A 10674-nucleotide genomic window follows, 5' to 3' on the forward strand; every position below is an offset into this window, starting at 1 on the left:
TTCCCGGGTGCCTGCACCAATCAGAAGCCATGCCTTGGTTTCCAAACATTTCAGAAATCAAACAGACTTCTGGAACGGATTAAGTTTGAGAACCAAGGTACCACTGTATTTGGCACTTTTGTTTTTGCTATTCATTTTGTGTTTTTGTTTTTGAGGCTTTTTCAGTTAATTTGTTTTTGTGACTATGTGGAAGCCAGTTCAGCTATTGATTGATTGATTGATTGATTGTGTGACGGCGGAAATGGATAAAAGCCCCCCATCCAAACAATGACTATCATCAGTGCAAGTACGGGGAAAAAATAATTTTTATTTTTATCATCTGCAATACTGTCTTATTCATTTTATAGTACAGTACATTGATTATTGCCTTCATTTTATGGATCAATGGTCTCATTAGAGAGTAAAATTCATGACAAATTGCTGCTTTAGGGGTTGTTTTTAAAAGTCTGGAGCGGATTAATCCATTTTGCATTACTTTCTATGGGAAAGCACACCCTGGTTTTGGAACGCTTTGGTTTTGGAATGGACTTCTGGAACGGATTAAGTTTGAGAACCAAGGTACCACTGTATAGGAACAGAGCAAATGATAAAATAGCAAGGACTACGGCCAGGTCACTAATCCAGTGAGGCTTTAACATCCCAGTTTCACAGATGTGCTTGTCGGGTCTGAAGTGGTGGCGACTGGCTGGGTCCTTGAGGTTACAGTGGGCAGCACAGGGAAGATGTTGAGCCAGCGTGTGGCAACCGTGCAAAGGGCAAATTCCATGCTGGGCATCATTAGGAAAGGGATTGCAAATAAAGCTGCCAATACTGTAATGTCATTTATACAAATCAGTTGTGCAACCTGTGTACTGTTCTGGTCGCCTCACCTCCAAAAGGCTGCTCTCAAGCTGGGAAAGTTTCAGAAAAATGCAACCCAAATGATCAAGGGGGTGGAGCGATTTCACTGAATAAAGGTTGCGGCATTTTGCAAACGAATACATGATAAAGGTGTATAAAATTATGCACATTTTGGAGAAAGCGGATAGGAGAAGTTTCTCTTTCATCGTACTAGAAAGGAGGGCCAGCGAAAGAAACTGAATGTTGGAAGGTTCAGTACAGACTTCTCCACATTGTCCAGAGTTAAAACTCTTCTTCTTCTTCTCCTCCTGCGATTCCTCGTAGCCGAGTAAGATTGTCTTCCATGAACAGGGTCTTAACAGTGAGTCCGTAAGTGACTGTAGAGGCCAAGTCTGGATCCACGTGTCCTTCCACAGTGGGGACATTGGTTTCTGGGCGGGAGTTGATCACGGTGAGGGTTTGCCAAACATGCCTTCCTCTTAGCACGTTTCTCCCTTTCGTCCTGAGGCTGTTCTTCAGTTGGAGTGCTTGTAGGCAAGTGACGGTGGCTATCGAGATTATACCTCAACGCAGGCTTCAAGGAAGGAAGCCAAGGCGCAAAATGAACACTCAAGCTCTTCAAGATCCCATTAAGTGGAATTGCTTCCAAAGGACTCTTAAGGACATCTGCCTTCAGTTAAAACTATGGAATTCGCAACAGCAAGATTTAGTGCTAGCTACCCATTTTGGTAGCCGAGGATAAAGCTGTCAGTGGCCGCCAGCCACAATGGCCAGGCTCTGCCTATGCTGTGGGAGGCAGGCAGGAAGGAGCCTCCGTCTTGCCACTTTGAGAGCAGCTTGCTGCACGAGATGGGCACCCTTTGGCCTGATCCTGTGGCTGAGCTCTTAAGGGCTGCACACACTCTGGAAGATTCCCAGAGCCAAAGTCTGGAAGCAAATGGAAGCCAGTGAAACGCCCCTGTTCTGAAAAGGCCCCTCTCTAGCTGCTCCTGGCCACGGGTCCTCAGACTCACCCAGCGTGGCTGGTCCCAGATTCTGGTCCTAGGAAGCATGCAAGGTTTCCAGAGACATTGCCCAAAGTTGGGGGGGGATCAGGGTGCAGTGCTGACCCTTCTGTCTTTCCACAGGTGATTGAGGCCGAGGCTGTGGGCTTGAACACCATCTTCCTGCTCCTCATGTCCCGTGTATCGCAGGCCTCGGGGGGCATCTTGCCACCTCTCAGCTCCCTGGTGGGGCCCAGGAAGATCTTGCCAGCTGATGGAGGGGAACACCTGGAGGCAGCTGACACAGGTAGGTAGGGGCCTCTGGTTCCTGCCAGAGGCTTCCAGTTGTTTCCTGCTCTGCCCACTGCACATAGCTGAGATGGTGCCCAAAGGAAGCTCTGTTCAGGAGGACTGGAGCGCTCCCAGGTGTGCTTCCCACCCTCGCTTGACTGCAAGAAAAGTGACTGGTAGTTTTGCACTGGAATGTCCTTGTCACAGAAGCCCTTCTGGAAAGCGGGGGGTGGGTGGGGTGGGGAGGAACCAGCTGCCTCCCTCCTGCGCTGCTGCCCCCCCCCCCCCGCTTCTGGGAGATCCCTTAATTGCATTTGCCCTTTCTTCCTGCTGCTGCTCGGCTGCTCCAGGCAGGCCAACTTAATCCTCGGAATTAGCCGCCTGCTGCAGGCAGACCAGGTCCCAGCAGGGGCAGCAGAGGTGACTGACCTCCTGGCAGACCTTGGCAGGACGGAGGGGAAGGGCATGGCTGTGGCTGCCCAGGTGATGCCAGCCTGCTGAAGCAGCCCCGCCGCAAAGGGTTGGCATCAGTCTCCTGTTTCTTTGCAGGCTCCAGATCGCTGACGCCGCTGGCCAAGTCCTTCCAGAAGGCGGAGGCTCTCCTGCGCCACTGCGTCAACCCCAGCCTGTGGCGCCTGCTGCCCCCGCGCCCCAGCGAGAGCGCTTACGACAGCGAGGAGGAGGACTCTCCCGGAGGCCTGGCCCGCCTGGCCCAGGTGGAGCGCAGCTTCCTGGGGCTCAGCCGCTGCCTGGGCGTGATGGAGAACCCCCGCACGGAGACCTTCCAGGCCCACGTGCGCCCAGCCCTCCCGGACACGGCCCGGGGCGCCTTCACTTACCACGCGGCCCGGAGCAGCGTGGCTCGCCACTGCGCCACTCTCCACGCTCTGCTGCAGCACCGCCACCACCTCCGCCTCTCCCGCCACTTCAGCCGCCGCCTCAAGGCGGCTTCGGGCTTCGTGCAGCACCTGATGGCCGCCGAGCGCCGCCTGCCACCCCTGCTGCCGCTGGCCGGCCAGCCGGACGCCACCTGGGGCCGCCAGCTGCGGGGGCTGTGCGAGGAGATGCGCACCCACGCCACACACTGGGAGGGGCTGCAGCGGCGCATCCGCAGCGACCCCTGGCTGCGGCACATGCTGCTGCAGCGGCACGAGGTGGTCCAGCACATGAGGCGGTCCCTCTGCTTGCTGGCCCTGCACGCCGTCTGCCTCCTGGAACGCCACATCGAGGCCTTGCTGCGCAGCCTGGCCCACGCCCTTCCCGTGCCTGCTGCCCCGCTCTCCGACTTGTTCCAGGGGCTGGAGATCTACAACCAGGTGGTGAACGACCAGGCGCTGCAGCAGGCCTTCCTGGAGCAGCAGGCCAGGAAGCGTGGCCTGCAGAGAACAGCCTGCAGTTCCCCAGCCTTCCCCCTGGAGAGGGTCTTGGGCATCCTGGCAGCAGAGAGGGGCAAGCAGGCCGCCCAGAGGCTGCACCCGCTGCTCCTCCGAGGGGGGGTCCTGGAGCCTGCGCCTTGGGGTGGTGACGCCAAGCCTGGGCTCCTGGAAAGGGCCTCCCAGGCCTCTCCGGCAGGCGAGGGTCTTCCCAGCCTCTCGGTGGAGCTGCAGGCCTTGTGCCACGAGGAGGAAGAGGGCCTCCTTGTTGTCCTGGGGGAGCTGGTGGCTTCCACGGACAGCCTGTGGCATCACGTCCTGAACCGGCCCAAGCAGGAGAAGCCCCTCGAACGCTTGGAGCCGACTGACCTGCCTCAGGGGCCGGACTCTGCCTCGCTGCCCAGCTGGAAGTCTGTGCGATGGCTGGACACCTCCTTCACAGAGGCGGCTGCAGCGCTCTATGCCCAGTACTGCCCGCTGATGTGGAGAGCGGCTGCCTCTTCCTTGGCCCACCAGCTGGAGCTCCACCCGCCCCTGGCGCACTTCCAACCAGGGGCAGCGGCTGCTTTGGCCCAGCGGCTGAGCCGTGGTCTGGCACAGGGTAAGTCAAACTGTGGAACTCCCTGCCACAGAAGGCAGGGTGGGCTGCTGATTTGGATGTCTTTAGAAGGAGGAGAGGGCTCTCAGTGGCTACTTGCCAAGACGATTGTGTTGTGCCCCCACAGTCGGAGGCAGCAGCATTTTGAATACCAGTTTCTGAAAACCACAGGAGGGGAGAGGACTCTTGCCACTCAGCTCCTGTTGTGGGTATCTGGCTGACCACTGGAGGGGGCAGGATACTGGGCTAGATAGGACCCCCCCCCTTGGCCACATCCAGAAGGCTCTTCTGAGATTCTTAAGTGCAGGCTAAGGTTCTTGGTTGACGGTGGGGTTGAGACAATGCCAAGGAACCCTGCCGGGATGGCATTCCAGCCCCCTGCCTCCCTCCCTGCCTCCGAGGGGTCTTTGCCTTCCCTACAACCCATTTCCCATCAATTTCCCCAGGCCCTGATGGTGCCCCTCACGGACTGCTGGAGTCTTGCCCGTGTGTGGTCTGACTCGCCAGCAATTTCCCTGTCCCACAAAAAGGGCTGCCCTGCCAGTTTAGCTGGGGAGGCAGAGGACCAGGCGGGGCTCCTGCACTCCTGCTTCCGGGGTGCTGGTGCCCTCTGAGTCCCAAAAGGACAGGCAAGGCCCACACCCACCTGGGGCTGCAGTTTGGGAGGTCAGCGGAGAAATGGGCACCTGCAGCCCAAGGGGAAATTTCCCTGACCCGTTCCTTCCTGTGTCTGGTGGAATATGCCCTGCGAGGGGCCGCTTGGATTTTCTTTTCTCAGCCCCCTAAACACCTTGGTATGGCCTCTGGGAGACTCCCATTCCATCTCAGGATCCACAGCCCCCTGGGATTGGGCTAGGGGTCCCTGCCTGCCACTCGGGGGGGGGGACAGGCTGTCTGGTCCCCATGGGGCTCATGCTCTCTCGCTCCCTCTGTGTCTCTGCAGCAGCCTGTGTGCCTCAGGAGAGCGCGGAGGAACTGAAGGCCTTGGCGCTCCACCTGCTTACGCGGGATGTCCTCCAATACTGGGACCAAGGTAGGGCAGTCACTGTGGGCAGGGGTGGGGGCTGCGGGGCAGGGGCTGAGTGAAGGGCCGGCCTTTGGGCATGAGATAGAGAGTTGGGAGGGGCTCCCGAGGGTCATTTAGTCCAGCCCCCTGCAATGCAGGAATCTGAATTAAAGCATTGGTGACTGATGGCCACCCAACCTCTGTATGAAAGCCCCCCAGGAAGGAGAGCTCACCACCTTCTGATGAAGTCTGTTTCATCGTAGAAGAGATGGTTTTCTTGTTGTTTTGTTTTGTTTTTTGCAACAAAAATTAATAAATTATAAAATATCAAATAAATTGAAATAAGAGTAGAAGGGGGATCTCTAGAGCCCAACAGATAGCAACTGATTTCCGTAACAAAGTTGAACATCATAATATAAAGTTTCAAGACACAGAAATGGGTTTACATTCTCCCGTATCTTATTCCTCCCGTATGTTATGAAAGGGCTCCGTCTCTCAATGAAGACATTGGGTTGCCTGCCCTCTCTGGCTCTCACCGTCTTCGCATGCTCCATCACACGTACCGTGCCCAGATTTCAGTTTTCCATTCTCTCTCGGGTGGTGCTCTCATCTGCGCTCCCTTCAATTCTGACAAATAATAATATAATAATAAAAAATTTTATTTATATCCCGCCCTCCCCAGCCGAAGATGGGCTCAGGGCGGCTAACAACAATCAAAATAGTTCAACATTCTAAAAACATTCATTCTAAAATTAATTAAAATCAAATTAAGATCAAATTAATGGCAACCATCAAGCAAAATTCTGTGCAGATTGCCAGAGGAGTGGGTCAGGCTGCGCCCTGGCCAAAGGCCTGGTGGAACAGCTCTGTCTTGCAGGCCCTGTGGAAAGATGTCAGGTCCCGCAGGGCCCTAGTCTCTTGGGACAGAGCGTTCCACCAGATTGGAGCCGCGGCCGAGAAAGCCCTGGCTCTGGCAGTACTTAAGAGATGTTGCATTGATTCCAGATCATCTGTTAGTACAATTTCTGTAACCTACCAAATAGTACAGTTAGAGGAGCCACGGGTGAAGCATAGCCAGTTATTACTTCAGTTTCCGTTGTGATGGGTGCGAGGGAAACGGCAGGCAGCTGGGAGGCAGCTCCTCAGTCGTGTCCCTGTGGAGTGCCTGCCCTGTGACCCCATCTGACCTTGTTCCCTTTCCGTCCCAGGTTTCTGCCAGGCTCTGGGCTCCAGCCTCACCGACAAATGCTTGGCCAAGCCTGCCCAGAGCACAGAGGTGACCTGCAGCCAGACGGCTCAGCTCTTGCAGAGCCTCTACCTGCCCTTGGCCTTCAGCCTGCAGTGCCTGGACTCCCAGCCCACGGAGAGCACAGGTGAGTGGGGGCTGCACTCTGTGGGGCAGGCTGGAGTCCCTTTGCCCTGGCCAGCAGCTGGGCCCCGACTCCCTCCTCCACTGACGCCCTTTCCCCCTTGCAGCCGGCAGCCTTGTCCCATCTGGCCTCCACCTGCGGCTGCTGTCCCTCTCGCTGGCCACCGCTCACTCCTCCTGCTACTGGGTCATGAGCAAGGCCTACCAGTACTTGGCTTCCTGGTCCCTCAACCAGTTCCTCCTTGTGACCCAGGGGGACTTGCAGGCAAGTAGAACCATGAGTGGTGGGCGGGGAGGGGAGCAAATAGCCAAGGATCCATCCCCAAAGCCGTCCGCTTAGCCCACAGTCCAGCTGTGGGCATCGCGTGTGTCTCCCTTGGCCAGAGAAAGAGGGAGAAGTCCTGGCCAGTGCAGAGAGAGGATTGCGCCAGAACAAGCTCCTCTAAGGCCTCCTGAATCCTTCCTACAGCTGCTGAAGGCAGAGGCCACCAGGATGTCCGCCCTGGTGAGCACGGCTTTTCCGGAGGGCAGGAAGCAGCAGAGCCCCCTCCTCTCTGGCCAGGAGCAGGAGCTGAGCCAGCAGATCCACTCCACAGCTTCCAGTGTCCAAGTAAGTGCCGGGGGTCCCAGCCTGCCTTGCCCCACTCTCCTCCCAGCAGCCTCCGGGATCCTGGCAGACCTTGACGCTGGCCTTGAGCTCTGGTGCCTGGAACACAGCAGGCTGGGCCTTCCCCAGCTCCCTAGAGAGGCCCTCTGCTTGCCCCCTGGCAGCCCTCCAACCTCCTCAGTGGGGCTTGCGCAGGGGGCAATGGGGTGCTTTGTTTCCACCCCGCCCCATGGCCCCTTTCCTCCTCTGTTGCACAGCTGTTTGCGAACCAAGTGCTGACGCTGTTTTCCTTGGACTGCAAGCGCATGTCGGCGGAGATCTTTAGCCAAACCATGCCCCTGGGCAAGCACTGGCGCCTCACCCTCCGAACAGGTAGGCCTGCAGGGCACAGAGCAGCGCCCTCCTGGCTACCAGTCCTCCATAGCTCTGCTCCTGCTGCCCTTGTTCCGCTTGTGGGCTCCCCACTGGGGCATCTGGTTGGCCCTGTGGGGCCCAGCAGCTCCTGGCCTAGTCAGCAGGCCTTGCTTGGGTCTGATCCTGCCGGGCTTCCCCCCTTAAGTCCTCCCATTGCCCTTGCAGAGCTGCCGCCCTCCCCCAGCGAATACGCCTCGGCTGCTGCCCAGAGCGTCCTGGGCCAGGTCTTGCTGGGCATCCAGCTCCTGCCTCAAGATGCCCAGGGACCAGCGCTCAGCCAGGTGACGACGGCCTTCTTGGAAGCCTGGATGGACCACATCCTGGCCCAGAAGATCAAGTTCAGGTGAGCATTCGTCCGGGAGGGAGAGGGGTCTGGCCCTCTTGCCCCAGGAGGGTGGCAGGCTGGGCTGGGCTGCTCTTTCTCCCCTCTGACAGCCAGCCTTGCCTTCTGCCCCCCCCCCCCAGCCTCCAGGGCGCCCTCCAGCTGAAGCAGGACTTTGACCTGGTGCGTGAGCTGCTGCAGTCGGAGGATTATGGTCTGTCTCCAGAGATCAAGCGGCTGGTGCTCTCCCTCCGCGTCTTCCAGCAAGTGGACAACGCCATCGCCTGCCTCCTGCAGCAGCCCCCCAAGACCTCCTTGCCCTCACACACCTGGGATGCCTTCCACAAGTGCTGTGAGTGGGCCTGTGGGGGTGCTCTGGAGGGCTCTGCCACTCCTGCATCGCAGGGGGGTGCTCTAGATGGCCCTTGGGGGTCCCTTCCAACAACCCAGTGGGTCTGTGGGCAAGGAAGGTGCATCCCTCTCCCATCCATGGCTGGGGGGAAGCCTCTGCCTCTCAAGGCCAGGGTCATGAAAGCTGGAAATGGAGCCTCTGCGCTCAGTGGCAGTCTACCTCTGAGCCGCCAGCAGAACTGGTGCATCTGTAGAGTCCGAGGGAGACCCAGGAAGCCAAATGGCGCCTCGGCTGCCCCCACAGGAGACTGGCTTGTTTGAAAGGGTCGTTTGGAAGTTGTGGGGAACGCAAGCGAGGCACTTTGAGCGCTCCGAAAGGGCAACATCCGTGCTGCCGCAGAAGCCACTGCCGCCACCTCTGTGCCCTGCGTTGACTGGGCCTCGCATTGGCTGCTGTCGGAAGTGGACTCTGCTCACTCCGATCCCGCCAGGCCTTTGCAGAGTGGCTCTCTGACCAGATCTCCTCCACAGAGGACTGGCGGACTTGGGAAGAGATCCGGGTGGGAAGGGGGTTCTGTCCTAAACTGCTGCAGAGACTCGGTCCTGGAGCGTACGGAGAGGTTCCGAAGGAAAGAGTGCCTCTGAGCCTACAGAGGGGCTTTTTCCTTGCCGGTGAGCAGCCACGGATTGGGACGTTTCAGCAGAGAAGGGCCATGTCTCAGTGGGACGGGAAGGAGGGTCCCAAGGTGGAGCTCCTTCCTCAGCCGCTCTTCTTCCTCCCCCCAGGCTCCCACGACGGGATTCGCACGCAGGACGGCGGCCCAGGCAGCCTGAACAGCCTGGAGAGCCTGGAAGGGCTGCCCACGCAGGCGAGGGCCGTGCTGGAGAGCCAGGCGGGCGACCTGCTGAGCCGCATGCAAGGGGGCGGCTGCAGCCCCGAGACCTACCTCAGCCCCATGCAGCAGGAGTGGCTGGCGCTGCGGCTGCACGGGGGCCGCCGCTGGAAAGTCCCCGCCCTGCCCTGCATGAACAGGACCTCTGAGCCTTGACTGGGCCGGGGGGGGCAGCTCCGGCCTGGGAAGGACGAACCGCCACTCGCACCACGGACTCCTTGGGGCTTCGGCCACATGTGCCTCACGCCCCCTGCACAGTGGCAGCCGTGCCATGACACTCTCCCCAGGGGGGCTGGTGCACAGGGGGGGAAGGAGCCTCGATTGCCTCCCACCAGGCCTTGCCTGCTTCCCTGCAGGAACTCTGGCCCTAGACATTTTGGCTCATGGGAGAAGCTCCTGCTGCAGGAAGAGAAAGCAGCTTTTTGGGCGGCAGGGCCGGAAATCCCAAAAGGCGCTTCAGTGCTCCCAGGCTGCCCCGTTGCGCTCAGGGTCACAAGGTAGCTGGAGAAGCAGACGCAATATCTCAGATCACCTGTTTTCCACATTAAAGACTCCTGATGTTGCAGCCACTCAGCGCTTCTGTTGATTCAGGAATAAATCCGTAAGAATCTGGCGTGACCCACTTTCCTCTGCCTCCAGGCGCCTCCCCCTGGGGGGGGAAGGGCTAGGCTCTAGCCGGCCCCAGGCTCAGCCCCCAATGGCATCTGCACGGGGGGGAGGGGGCTCGGAAAGACCACCTGCCTGAAACCCTGGGCAGCCGCTGCCAGTCAGTGCAGGCAGAGCTGAGCTCAGATGGACCAGCGGTCGACCCAGCAGCTTCTTAGCCTTCTTGGCATGCTGATGTTTGGCCGCAAAGTCCCTGGCTTCGCAGAAGTCGGGCTGAGGAGCAAGCGGGAGAACTCCGAGTTCCCAGGGAGTAAAATCCTGCCCGCCTGCATTGTGAGAGCAAATCCTGGCAAGTCACAACATCTGTGCGTTCTGACAACATCCGCAGGGCAATGAAAGCTGAGCGCAGCCAGGCCCCACCCCTCGCTCCCCTGCCAAGTTGAAAGTGGCCCAGCGGCAGCGCGGCTCCCTCCCTCTAGCCAGGCCTCACCTGGAGTGGGGGGGGCCCAATGTGGAAAGAGGTCTCAGGAGGGTGATGAAGGGGGCCAGTAGAAAGGAGGAGGGAGCTGCCTATTTAGTAGTGCATTTTAGAAGACAAATGGGCCATTGGGAGATTCAGCATGGGTGAAAGGAGAGACTTCACGCAGCAGCACATAGTTAAACTGTGGAACTCCCTGCCACAGCATGCCGGGATGGCCACCAACTGGCTGGCATCTCTCTGTTTCTGGAGACAATGGAAGAGGGGGTCGGGGGGGTGTGAAGTCCAACGCTAGGAAGGTTGCAGCGCCTGCTGTGGCTGTAGAGACCGATAGGGGAGAGAGATGTTTCGTTGCAGCCGGGGCAGAGGAAGATTGTCCCCAGAGGATCCGGCAAATCCAAGGGGGGCACGGCTGCCGACAGCTACCAGCCAGGAGGGCAGCCCCTGAACGCCTGTTGTGCAGCCACACTGGGGACAGGCTTCTGGTTGGACGTGGGGGGACTGGGATGCTGGGCAAGGGGGGCCCAAGGCATTTTCAAGGAA

General features: G+C 58.7%; 1 protein-coding gene across 1 annotated transcript; it reads left to right on the forward strand.

The window, feature by feature from the left end:
• Positions 1 to 1996: 1996 nt before the first annotated feature.
• CCDC142 (coiled-coil domain containing 142) lies at positions 1997 to 9332 on the forward strand. Its single transcript, XM_081924878.1, has 10 exons — positions 1997 to 2130; positions 2664 to 4088; positions 5032 to 5118; positions 6300 to 6464; positions 6568 to 6725; positions 6930 to 7070; positions 7325 to 7439; positions 7647 to 7824; positions 7947 to 8155; positions 8941 to 9332. The coding sequence occupies exons 1-10, from the start codon at positions 2016 to 2018 to the stop codon at positions 9201 to 9203; spliced, it is 2856 nt and encodes a 951-aa protein (XP_081781004.1). The 5' UTR covers positions 1997 to 2015; the 3' UTR covers positions 9204 to 9332.
• The last annotated feature ends 1342 nt before the right edge of the window (positions 9333 to 10674 follow it).

The sequence above is a fragment of the Podarcis melisellensis genome (genome assembly GCF_964234715.1).
Source record: "Podarcis melisellensis genome assembly, chromosome: 9".
Classification (NCBI taxonomy): Eukaryota; Metazoa; Chordata; class Lepidosauria; order Squamata; family Lacertidae; genus Podarcis; species Podarcis melisellensis.